At 37.2% G+C, this 14,076-nt stretch overlaps 2 protein-coding genes across 7 annotated transcripts in view; one reads left to right on the top strand and one right to left on the bottom strand.

Annotated features, from left to right (window-relative positions):
* Hsf3 (heat shock transcription factor 3) overlaps positions 1–3,239 on the top strand; it is a 52,684-nt gene extending 49,445 nt beyond the window's left edge. Inside the window, exons 11-12 of the mRNA XM_003752067.6 lie at positions 881–941; positions 1,615–3,239. Coding sequence (XP_003752115.1) covers positions 881–941; positions 1,615–1,904 — 351 coding nt within the window. The 3' untranslated portion in view covers positions 1,905–3,239. The remainder of the gene's footprint in view (positions 1–880; positions 942–1,614) is intronic.
* The window catches only part of Heph (hephaestin), a 251,830-nt gene that overhangs the window by 218,544 nt on the left and 19,210 nt on the right, over positions 1–14,076 (bottom strand). The gene's annotated exons all lie outside the window — the stretch shown is intronic.

Genomic DNA, 14,076 nt, shown 5'->3' with positions numbered 1-14,076 from the left:
TCCAGCTGCATATGTAGCAGAGGATGGCCTAGTTGGGCACCAATGGAAGGAGAAGCCCTTGGTCCTGCCAAGGCTGGAGCCCCCAGTGTAGAGGAATGTGGGGGAGGGGAACACCCCTATAGAAGAAGGAGAGGGAAATGGGATAGGGGGCTTATGGACAGGAAACCGGGAAAGGAAATAACATTTGAAATGTAAATAAAAAATATCCAATAAAACCCTAGTCTCTCAGAATGATTTATTCAACTAAGGAAACTGTATAAATGGGACCATTATTTTTCATCATTAAAAAGTAATGGGGCTAGACTCTGAGGGAATTCATTCTTGTTATCTTGTTTAGACAGGAATGACTTGAAAAACGTATTGTTTCCTTTTTGCCAAGCACAGTAGGTTTTTTTTTTTTTTTTGGTGAGTTTCATTCAGGTTAAGACATGCATTTTCATATACAGGACATACTGTGTTTCCTTCTCTTTTGCCCAACACATTTTGGTGGATATTAGTTCAAGTTAAGTGGGAAATAATCTTATGTGGTATGTATGTCTACTTATCTTATATAAATAATTATATAATTATATAATTATATATAAATAATCTTATGCTGTATGTCTACTGTGAATTGTGAATTTTTTTCCCTTCTGCTTAAACAACAGTTAGAAAGAAAAACCAACCTTTAGAAAACAAGATACACAGTAATATCTTTTCTTAACTCTGTTAATCTCTCAATAAATATGATTTGGGTGCAGAGAATTGAAAGGAGGGCCTCATATTTGTAAAACACATCATACTCTCAGAGCCTCAAAGGAAATATTTTATCTCAGTTATTTACCTTCACGAAAAATGATATGCTGATAAGGATTCTAGTGTTTTTTTTCTTTTTACCCAGAGTCTAAATCTGATGCAAAATGAAGAAGAGAAAAGTCCGCTTGATCCCAATGGGGGAAAAGGTACAAAAGAATATTTATAGAATGATCAGAAAATATACGTCTCAGTCCCAGGCTAACAAATGACTATCCATACGATCCTTTGCAAGCCATTTACCATTTGAAAGCCTCAGTCAATTCATGTATAAACCACATTTTTTATATGTCATTTTAAATGAGTATATACATGAAAGAACCCTGATGATTATATAAACTTAAGGGGGAATAAATTATCATGTGGCTGATTTTAAAAGCTATGAGAAACATCAAAAGGATACAATGCAAACTTTTATTTTTTACATGACATTATAAGTTCTTTTTTTTTCAGTTCTTTTTTGTTTACTAAGTCCAGACATTGATGATTAGCCTTATACTTTATGGATAGTGTAATACCAAATTTATGTTGAATTGGTTAGTGCATCCTTAATTCTAAATGTGTATTTGGGTGTAATTAGATCTCTTTTCCTATACCGAAGTACCAAAAATTGATAGCCTATAGAAAGGCTGATAGTAACTTGTAATAATAGTAGTACATTCTTTTGGGTAAGATAGCCAATTTGAAGAGTGTGCAATTCAAAAGATTAAAATGATAGCATTGTCTCCCATGAAGCATTTAACAGTGTAAGACTTGTGAATTATACTTTGTTTGAAATTTTCTCCTCCTATATTACATTAACAAAGCACTGTCTCTCCACAGACAAACATATGGTACAATGCATGGAAAAACCAGAGCTTTTCCTTTTGGATGGGACACCAATATGTGACTTTGGAGAAAATCTTCAAGATTATGACATACTTTTGGATGATCTGAAGGACCCCCCAAATGTCATATCAGCTTTGTGCGACCATGATTATGTAACCTCCAATATTTCCACTCTGCAAGAAGATAATATTGAAAATGATGCTCCCCCATTTTGTATGGAAGCCAATGGGGAATCCAGTGTGTTCCCTTTTCTCTTTCTTAACCCTGTTAGTAATATTTTTTGAAAAGCATATCGAAACCAATCTTCTGTTACAATTTATTTTAAGTCTCAGTGAATCGCATTTCCTCTGGGGAAACAGATATTCCATGGCTGCTTGCTAGTGTATGCATCTTCATTTGGAAATATCTGTAACTTAAAGACTGTGTTCAAATTACATCCTCCCAGTATCTAGGCAAGTTTTGGCAACTAGGATGAAATTCAGACCACAAAAAAACATAAGTAATATATCCAAATTTTAATATAATAAGAAGTTAATTTTTTATTTTTAAACTAATAATATTCTAATACCTTATTTGTTACTAGAACAGATATTAACGTTATTGCATTTTTCTAAGTAGTTAGAAATTTTCTGTAGCTAGAATTTGTTTATAGTAAAGAAACAATTGTTATAGGATTTAAATGCAAGGTTTAGAGTTAATGAAAAAGGTGTTAATTCTAGATTTTATGGATATATTTATTCTATAGCTTTCCATTTTATATCAGTATTACATGATTTTTAATGCCTAAAGAAAGTTAAAATCTCAGCAGAATATTGGTACTTTTTGTATAATTGCCACCTTATATACAATCAAAGTCAGCATATTGACTGCCATATAAAACCTTCGATGAGAACTCCCAAGAATCAAGCTCTAGCAAACTTTTTCTTTTAAAGCATGCAGAAAACCAAGAGCAAATGATTTATTTGAAATTAAGGTTTAAAATTCACAGTCAACCATTTCTCAACTATAACCTCTAGTCGTATCAGTATTCTTTGACAGATACATAATTGTCGACAGAATATTATCTTTTAAAAATACTGTGGTTTTACCTAAACCTTGAGTGGTTTTCATACAAACTATTCCAACACTAACATTCATACATGGCTAAACCTTGAGTACCATAGCACTTAGAATCTAAGGTTCTCTGTCTAGTTGAAGAAGCACTTTAGAGTATGTTTAAGGTTTTAGGTTGGTAAGCTGAATACTAAAGTATCAGGCTTCGAAAGGGCACAGTCTGTAACACTTTATTACTGCTTTATCCTACCTGTTAAATGGTCTACAAATTCAGTTGGTTTTTGCCCCTTTTATCTTTCAAAGTTTAACCTGTTCTTCAGTAGTCTCACTAATGAAGTCAGCTTTAACAGGAAGCAGAAATTGGTCATTTTTTAGTGTCTATATTTTTAAATGTATATTTGTTTAAATAAAATGGTTTGTGTAATTTTGAGAACTCTTAAGGAAAGTCCAGATCTCATTTAGTGATGGCTGAGCTTTTGATGTGCAGGAGTGAACTAGAGTATTTCAAAAATTAAAAAACATCTTGTCACTATAATGTTATATAAGTTAATAAAGAGTTGAGCATACTTTTCATGGTATCATATCCTTTGTTGTAAACCAGGGTTTGTGACAATAAGAATGTGTTACATACACACATTGATTTGTGTTTGTGATATTTCTTTTCACTTGAAAAAACTTGCAATTCATAGGAAGGAAACGTGTACTTCGTACTGTCATTTTTTTTTACTTCATAACCCACGTCTTCTGGAGTAACATTGTGTCCTGTCCATGCATATTACATCCACTCCAACTCCATTTTTTTGGTTCTTTTTTTCGGAGCTGGGGACCGAACCCAGGGCCTTGCGCTTCCTAGGCAAGCGCTCTACCACTGAGCTAAATCCCCAACCCCTCCATTTTTTATCATATTCTGAAATTAGCTTACTAACTAATGAATTTCCAGAAGGTTTTTACATCCATCCTTAGTATTGGTTTAGCAACTCACTACCCTTTTCCCCAACAATCACTAGGCCCCCATCTCTTTAATTCTCTTTTTTCCATTAATTAATTAATTAATTTACTTTACATTCCAATTGTATCCTACCTTCTTCCAGCCACCCCTCATCTAGCCTCCTCCCCTTCTTTTCTGATTATGGGGACCCTGGATGCTAACCCACTCTGGCACTTCAAGTCACTGCAGGACTAAGGACTTCTCTCTCACTGAAGCAAGACAAGGCAACCCAGTTAGGGGAACATGATTCAGAAACAGGCAACAAAGTCAGGGACATGCCTGCTCCAGGTAGTGGGGGAGCCACATGAAGACCAAACTGCACATGTGCTACATATGTGCAGGGAGTGAGGGAGAGGGGTTAGGTCCAGTTTATCCATGCTCTTTGCCTGGTGGTTCAGTTTCTGGGAGGCCCAAGGGTTCAAGTTAGTTGACTCTGTTAGTCTTCTTGGGGAGTCCCTATCCCCTCCAGGTTCCTCAATCCTTTCTCCAACTCTTCCATAAGACTACCTGAGCCCTGTCTAATGTCTAGCTGCAGATATTTACGTTTGTTTCAGTCAGCTGCTGGGTGGTACCTCTTAGAACACAGTTATGCTAGGCTTCTATCTGCAAGCATAACAGAGTGTCATTAATAGTGTCAGGGATTGGTGCTTGCTCATGGCATGGGTCTCAAGTTGGACCAGTCATTGGTTGGTCATTTCCTCAGTCTGTGCTCCATTTTTGTCCTTGCACTTCTAATAGGCAGGAAATATTTTGAGTCAAAGCTTTTGTGGGTTTATTGTTGAACTCCCTGGCTACAGAAGGTGGCCACTTCAGGTTCCATATCTTCACTCCTAGGAGTCTCAGCTAGAGGCTCTCTCACAGACTCCCTGGAATCTCCCCAGATCTCTGACATACAAGAAATGACCCCTACCCACCTGCTTACCTCTGATTTCTAATCACCCTTCTGGCCCTTTCTCTCCGGCTTTTCCTTACACTTGCTTCCCACACCACCCCTGCTTCCCTTCCCATACCCTCTCACATCCAGTTTCCTCCTTCCATCCATACAAATGACTATTTTATTTCCCCCTCTGAGTGGAATTCAAGCATTGTCCCTTGGACCCTCCTTGTTATTTACCTTCTTTGGGTCTGTGGAATGTAATGTGGCTATCCTCTACTTTATGGCTAATATCCACTTATAAGTAAGTACATTCCATGCATGTCCTTTTGGGTTTGGGTTTTAATTCTTTAGTTACCAACAATTCTCCCTTATCCTACATTTTATATTCTGGATAATCTTCAATTTCTCAAATTAATTTGTCTTAGCTATATTGTGGTATGGTAGATTTCCTCATGAGTTTTCATACCTCCTTCTTTGTGACTAGATTTTTCTACCTAATGTTGCTCAAACTCCAGTGCTTTTGCTGGGTTAAGCCTTCATACCTAGACAAATCTACTTCTCTACTTTTGTCTTTAAGTATAATTAGATGACAACCATTAGTAATTGTACCCTTGGGCTGTGTCGTGCCACGTGGATCCCAGTTGTGGTTTGTAGGCTTTACAGTTGGATAGAACTCCTGACTGCTTTTCTAACATGGCACCTTGCTTCTGATACTGAGACCTAGTACTAAAGTAGTAAGTTTCCATGTCAGTTCTAATTCAAGTCTTACAAGTCCTCTATCTGAAGTGTGTGGTGTCTTTAACAATATGGGCTTACTGTAAAGTTTTAAAAGGCAACCATGAATAATAGCAATAGCCTATATTATTTTGGTAGGCTCTTGAACTCCTCTCACTAAAGACTACTCAGAGAGATTTCCATGCCTGACTCTGGAGCTTTCAATAGATTGTCTATGGAACTTTGGGGGAGGATTAGCAATCACAGTGATGTAACGTGATTAAGTGTGCATACATGTGTGTGTACATACACTTTATATATACATATATACATATATATATGAAAACAAAATGCTTTCTTATGACTTTTCAAGCCTCTTTAGTGCCATTTATCCCTCCTTCTGCCTTTCTTGTATCCCCCCAAGATAAAACACACCCATTTTTTTTGTTTCCCACTTCACAGCACCTATATCCTATAATCCCCCTGTTTAGAATTCCTTCCAACACAACATATGGTCCCTTTTAACTCTGTGTTTTCTTTGGTTACTCTATGATAGATACTCAGATCTATCAATTTAGAACTACAATCCACAATTTAGAGAGATCCTGTGCCAGTTGTTTTTTTTCTGTGTCAGGGTTAACTTCACCAAATATGGTATTTTCTAGTTCCATCCATTTATCTGCAAATTTCGTGAGTTCATTTTTCTTTAGAGATGAACACTATGGTGTTACATATACCACATTTTCATTATCCATGAATCAGTTGAAGGGCAGTTGTTTCCATTTCCTAGCTGTTGGACTTAGATGAGCAAGGGTATGTAGAGTAGGATGTGGAGTCCTTTAGGTATATGTCAAGGAGTGGGATAGCTGGGTTACATGGTATATTTATTCTTAGCTTTTTGGATATTTTCCATGCTAATTTACAGTTTGTCTGCAATGGTTTGCAATCATATCAACAGTGACTGAGAGTTCCCTTTTCTTCACATCCTTTCCAAAATTTGTTTTCACTTTCTTGATCTTAGCCATTCTGACTGGTATGTAGCTAAAGATATTTAGCACCTTTTAAGCCATTGATAACTCCCTTAAGTTAAGTATTATCTTTCAATTGGATTGTTTCCTTGATTCTTATGGGTGTTTGACACTAATCTTTTGTCAGATATGCAGCTGAGGAAGGATGAAAAGTTCTTATGGAAAAGAAACTCAAGTTACATAAGGAGACATAACTTCCCACAAATTAAAAACACATCCATATTAAACCACATACTTAAATATACTTTAACATTAACCTTGTTTTTATTTTTAATTTTCCACAAAACATGTTTTATTCATGCATATTATACATATATTATTCTACTCTATTCTTATTCATCCCCCTCACTTATAACCATCACTTATTACCCAGGTCACCACCTTCCTGATACCTTTCTCCTCCAAATAGTCCATCAATCTGTTTCCATGAGTCCATGTATACTCATTTTTTCCTCACTGTCTCCTCACTTTATACTTTATATATTTTTCCTCCAATGAGTCCATGTATACTCATTTTTTCCTCACTGTCTCCTCACTTTATACTTTATACCTCAAAGTAGGTATGTAGATAGATAGGTATGTAAATAGATTCTAGATAGATAGATAGATAGATAGATAGATAGATAGATAGATAGATAGATAGAGGCAGAAAAAATGGAGACACAGATTGCACACAGTATAGAAATTTTGCCTTATAGAGTCTAATTTCACTAAGGTAGTGATCTACTGAAACAACCATTTGCTTTTAGATGCTATTATTTGCTTTTCTTTATCACTGCATAAAATTAAATTTGATTGTGTATCATATTTGTGTCATTTTACTTGTTTATGGACATAAAGGCTGAATCTATATCTTAGGTATTATGACTACTTCGGCAATGAATCAAAAACAATGACTTTATGAAATTCATAGGCAAATGGAGGGAACTGGAAAATATCATCCTGAGTGAGGTAAACCAATCACAGAAAAACACATATGGTGTGCACTCATTGATAAGTGGATATTAGCCCAAATGCTCAAAATTACCCTAGATGCACAGAACATGTGAAACTCAGGGATGACCAAAATGCAAATGCTTCATTCCTTCTTTAAAAGGGGAATAAGAATACCCTTGGCAGGGAATAGGGGGGCAAAGTTTAGAACAGAGACTGAAGGAACGCCCATTCAGAGTCTGCCCCACATGTGGCCCATACATATACAGCCACCAAACTAGATTGGATGAAGCAAAGTGCAGGCTGACAGGAACTGGATGTAGATCTCTCCTGAGAGACACAGCCAGAATACCGCAAATACATAGGCGAATGCCAGCAGCAAACCACTGAACTGAGATTGGGACCCCCGTTGAAGGAATCAGAGAAAGGACTGAAAGAGCTTGAAGGGGCTTGAGACCCCATATGAACAACAATGCCAACAAACCAGAGCTTCCAGGGACTAAACCACTACCCAAAGACTATACATGGATTGACCCTGGGCTCCAACCTCATAGGTAGCAATGAATAGCCTAGTAAGAGGACCAGTGGAAGGGGAAGCCCTTGGTCCTGCCAAGACTGAACCCCCAGTGAATTGGATTGTTGGGGGGAGGGTGGTAATGGAAGGAGGATGGGGAGGGGAACACCCATATAGAAGGGGAGAGGGAGGGGTTAGGGGGATGTTTGCCTGGAAACCAGGAAAGGTAATAACAATTGAAATATAAATAAGAAATATTCAATTTAATAAAGATGGGGGGAAAATGAATACTTCAGCAATAAATATGAATTACAAGATTAAAATGTTCATCAAACCATTAAAAAGTGTTATTTATTTCAAGAAATGTTCAACAACATAAGTCATGAGGGAAGCACCAATCAAAAATACTTTGACACACAGCAGTGTGGTTAATATCAATAAACCAAGTGACAGCTCACTCTGGCAAGGATATGGAGTAAGGGGAACACTCATCCATTGCTAGCAGGAATAAAAACTTACACAGCCACTATGGAATAAGTGCGGTGGGTCCTCAGGAAGCTGGGAATTGATCTATCTTAAGATACAAGCACTTGGGTATATACCCAAAAGACACTTAATCCAACCACAGAGACAATTGCCCAACCATGTTCAGCACTGCTTTATTCATAATAGCCAAAACTGAAAGCAACCAAGATGTCCCTCAACAGAAAAATTGATAAAGAAAATGTGCTGTATTTACAAAGTGAAGTATTCAGTTATAAAATGAAATTATGAAATTCACCCTAGGAGAAGTATCACAGATCCAGAGAAAAAAGTAAGTTATATGTAGATATTAACTTTTAAGTCAATGAAAAGCAAGCTGCAATCTAAAATCCACAGAAGTTATGTATAGAGCAAGGGACCAAGGACTGCAGATAGATTCATCCCAGGAAACTGAAATAGAGTAGTTATGAGTTGGGGTACTGGAAGGAGAGTCAAGTGGGGTGGGGAAAGGAAATGGCAACCAGGGAGGGCAAGACAGTTAAAAGTAAGGGCCCTTTGAGGCATAATATCAAAACCTAATAGAGTAGAAGCTTCCTAAAATCTATACACATATAAAGTTGATCTAAATGAAATTCCCATATAAGGAGGAAGATAGATCCTCAACTGGCCATCTCTTGACATCAAAAAGCTTCCAGTAGTGGGACTAGTTCACATCTAATTAAGTTGTTGGCTAAAGGTGGTCCATGGGAATTCCCAAACAACCCAGGATGCAAACTGGTGATAAGGCCCCATTGCTGAAGACAATGCCTACACAACTCAATAAGCAAGGAGAAGTAGAATGCTACATAGAGCATTACCCTCAAAATTCTACTCTTTTGTACAGGAAGATTTACTCTGCACACTAAAAAGAAAAAAATCAACACTAACCCAGCCACAGAAGGAAAGAAACTGTTCTTGAAGACCTCATTCTTTTCTTTCTTTCTCTCTTTCTTTCTTTCTTTCTTTCTTTCTCTCTTTCTCTTTCTTTCTTTCTTTCTTCCTATCTCAAAATACTCACTTGGAAGAATTATAACAATTTAAAAAGTAGCCCAATGGAAGTATTAACTAGAAGGCCTTGAAAAGATTAGTTTCTTTCATTGAATTTCAAAGTAGAAAGAGGGAATTGCTAGAGTTAGTTGTTATATGAGTCATACAGAGTAGAAACCACCTGCTATAAGATTTTACTTCCATAAATAATTCAGCAGTTTTAACATATAATGAGTTTAAGATCACCACTTATCTTTTTCTTGGTAACTATGCTGAATAGTTTTATGTTAACTTGAAAGAAGCTAGAGCTATCTGAAAGGTGGAATATCAGTTGAGAGAATGCCTCCATAAGATCCAGCTAGAGCTTCTAGTTTCTGCCTGTGCCGAGAGCTGACCCTGTGCCACAGCTCTCTATCCCCAGATCCCTCTGGGAGAAAGTAAATCTCCAGGAGGGCTGACACACCTGAAAGGACAAGTCAAACCACCATGCCTGCTCACATTCCGGGCCAAGAGGAAAACACCTGGAGCCCTCTGAACACAGAAACGGAGGAGCAGTCTGGGATAGGATCTTTTCCATTTCATGCCCAGAGCTGACCGTGTGCAAGAACTCTTTGTACCCAGATCCTGCTGGAAGAGAGTTGGATTCACAGAAGTGCTGAAACACAGTCTTACAGGAAGGTCAAGCCATTGTCAGAGACAGGAAGAGCAGCTAATACCACAGACAACCAGATGGCAAGAGGCAAGCATTGGAAATTAAGCAATAGAAACCAAGACTACTTTACATCATCAGAGCCCAGTTTTCCCACCAAAGCAAATATTGAATATCCAAACACACCAGAAAAGCAAGATTTGGATTTAAAAATCACATCTCATGATGATGATAGAGGACTTTAAGAAGGACATAAATAACTACCTTAAAGAAATAGAGGATAACATGGGTAAACAAGTAGAAGCCCTTAAAGAGGAAACAAAAATATCCTTAAAGAAATACAGGAAAATACAACCAGCAGGTGAAGGAATTGAACAAAACCATCCAGGATCTAAAAATGGAAATAGAAACAATATACAAATCACAAAAGGGAGACAACGCTGGAGATAGAAAATGTAGGAAAGAGATCAGGAATCACAGATGCAAGCAACACCAACAGAATACAAGAAACAGAATCTCAGGGGCAACCCCATAACTTCTAACAAAATAGAAGCAGTCATTAAAGGTCTCCCAACCAAAAAGAGCCCAGATCCAGATGGGTTCAGTGCAGAATTCTATCAGACCTTCATAGAAGACCTCATACCAATACTATCCAAACTATTCCACAAAATTGAAACAGATGGAGCACTACCGAATTCCTTCTTTGAAGCCACAATTACTCTTATACCTAAACCACCCAAAGACCCAACAAAGAAAGAGAACTTCAGACCAATTTCCCTTATGAATATTGACGCAAAAATACTCAATAAAATTCTGGCAAACCGAATCCAAGAGCACATCAAAACAATCAAAAACAAAAATGAATGAATGCCCACATATATACATAGAAGTTGAAAAACACTCTATTCAGTGAAAATATGCTCAAGGAAGAAATAAAGAAAGAAATTAAAGAAGAATTTTTAGAATTTAATGAAAATGAAGGCACAACATGTCCAAACTTATGGGATACAATGAAAGCAGTGCTAAGATGAAAACTCTATCTCTGAGTTCCTCTAAAAAGAAACTGGAGAGAGTATACATTAGCAACTTGATCGCATGCCTAAAAGCTCTAGAACAAAAAGAAGCAAATATCTGCAAGAGGAGTAGAAGGCAGGAAATAATCAAGCACAGGTCTGAAATCAATCTAGTAGAAACAAAAAGAACTACACAAAGAATCAACAAAACCAGGAGCTGGTCACTTGAGAAAATCAAAAAGATGAATAAACCATTAGCCAGACTAACCATAGAAGACAGAGAGAGTATCCAAATTAACAAAATCAGAAATGAAAAGGGAAACATAACAACAGAATCTGAGGAAATTTTAAAAAATCATCAGATACTATTACAAAAGCCTATATTCAACAAAACCAGAAAATATGAATGAAATGGACAATTTTCTAGACAGATACCAGGTACCAAAGTTAAATCAGAATCAGATAAACCATCTAAATAGTCACATAACTCCTAAAAAATAGAAGCAGTTATTAAAAGTCTCCCAACCATAAAAAGCCTAGGACCAGATGGGCTTAGTGCAGAATTCTATCAAACGTTCATAGAAGATCTCATACCAATACAGTCCAAAGTATTCCCCAAGATAGAAACAGAAGGGACACTACCAAATTCCTTCTATGAAGCCACAATTATGTTTGTACCTAAACCACACAAAGACCCAACAAAGAAAGAGAACTTCAGACCAATTTGCCTTATGAATATTAACTCAAAAATATTCAACAAAATTCTCGCAAACCAAATCCAAGGAAACATCAAAACTATCATCCACCATGATCAAGTAGGTTTCATCCCAGTCATGCAGGGATGGTACAATATATGAAAATCCACCAACGTAATCCACTATATAAACAAACAAATTAAAAAACACATGATTATCTCATTAGATGCTGAGAAAGCATGTGACAAAACTCAACACCCCTTCATGTTAAAAGTCTTAGAAAGATCAGGATTTCAAGGCCCATATCTAAACATATTAAAAGCAACATACAGCAAATCAGTAGCTAACATTAAACTAAATGGAGAGAAATTAAAGCAACCCCACTAAAATCAGGGACTAGACAAGGCTGCCCAATCTCTCCCTACTTATTCAGTATAGTACTTTAAGCCCTAACCAAAGCAATCAGACAGCAAAAGGAAGTCAAAGGGATACAAATTGAAAAGGAAGAAGTCAAAATATCACTATTTGCAGATGATATGATAGTATACTTAAGTGACCCCAAAAGTTCCACCAGAGAACTACTAAGCCTGATAAACAACTTCAGCAAAGTGGCTGGGTATAAAATTAAGTCAAACAAATCAGTAGCCTTCCTCTACTCAAAGGATAAACAGGCTGAAAAAGAAATCAGGGAAATGACACCCTTCACAATAGTCACAAATAATATAAAATACATTGGTGTGACTCTATCCAAGCAAGTGAAAATCTGTATGACAAGAACTTCAAGTCTCTGAAGAAAAAAACTGAAGAAGACCACAGAAGATGGAAAGATTTCCCATGCTCATGGATTAGCAGGATTACTATTGTAAAAATGTCTATTTTGCCAAAAGCAATCTACAGATTCAATGTAATCCCCATCAAAATTCCAACTCATTTCTTCATAGAGTTAGAAAGACCAATTTGCAAATTCATTTGTGATAACAAAAGCCCAGGATAGGGAAAACTATCCTTAACAATAAAAGAACTTCTGGGTGAATCGCCATCCCCGACCTCACGCTGTATTACAGAGCAATAGTGATAAAAAAACAAAAACAAAAACAAAAAAACAAAAAAAAAAACAAAAAAAACACTGCATGGTATTGGTACAGAGTCAGGCAGGCAGATCAATGGAATAGGATCGAAGACCCAGAAATGAACCCACACACCTATGGTCACTTGACCTTTGACAAAGGTGCTAAAACCATCCAGTGGAAAAAAAGATAGCATTTTCAGCAAATGGTGCTGGTTCAACTGGAGATCAGCATGTAGAAGAACGCAAATCGATCCATTCTTACTGCCCAGAAAAAGGCTCAAGTCCAAGTAGATCAAGGACATCCACATAAAATGAGATACACTCAAACTAATAGAAGAGAAAGAGGGGAAGAATCTGGAACACATGAGCACTGGAGAAAATTTCCTGAACAAAACACCAATGGCTTATGCTCTAAGATCAAGAATTGACAAATGGGATCTCATAAAACTGCAAAGCTTCTGTAAGGCAAAGAACACTGTTGTTAGGACAAAATGGCAACCAACAGATTCAGAAAAGATCTTTACCAAACCTACAACTGATCGAGGGCTCATATCCAAAATATACAAAGAACTCACGAAGTTAGACTCCAGAGATTCAAATAGCCCTATTAAAAAATGGGGTTCAGAGCTAAACAAAGAATTCACAGCTGAGGAATGCCAAATGGCTGAGAAGCACCTAAAAATTGTTCAACATCCTTAGTCATCAGGGAAATGCAAATCAAAACAACCCTGAGATTCCACCTCACACCAGTCAGAATGACTAAGATCAAATACTCAGGTGACAACGGATGCTGACAAGGATGTGGAGAAAGAGGAACACTCCTCTATAGTTGGTGGGATTGCAGACTGGTACAACCACTCTCGAAATCAGTCTGGAGGTTCCTCAGAAAATTGGACATAGTACTACCTGAGGTCCCAGCTATACCACTCCTGGGCATATATGCAAATTATGCTCCAACATATATGAAGGACACATGCTCCACTATGTTCATATCAGTCTTATTTACAATACCCAGAAGCTGGAACGAACCCATATGCCCTTCAACAGAGGAATGAATACAGAAAATGTGGGACATCTACACAATGGGTAGTATTCAGCTATTAAAAGCAATGACTTCATGAAAATCATAGGCAAATGGATGGAACTAGAAAATATCATCCTGAGTGAGGTAATCCCATCACAGAAAAACACACACGGTATGCACTAACTGATACAAGGATATTAACCCAAAAACTTGAATTACCCGATACAATCCACAGAACACATGAAGCTCAAGAAGGATGACCAAAGTGTTGATGCTTCAGTCCTTCTTAAAAGGGGGAGCAAGAATATTCATAGGAGGAGATATGGAGGCAAAGTGTGGAGCAGAGTCGGAAGGGAATGGCTATTCAGAGACTGATCTAATCTTAGGGAG

This window comes from Rattus norvegicus, chromosome X, assembly GCF_036323735.1.
Source record: "Rattus norvegicus strain BN/NHsdMcwi chromosome X, GRCr8, whole genome shotgun sequence".
Lineage (NCBI taxonomy): Eukaryota > Metazoa > Chordata > Mammalia > Rodentia > Muridae > Rattus > Rattus norvegicus.
This window is presented reverse-complemented; position numbering and strand designations above follow the sequence as displayed.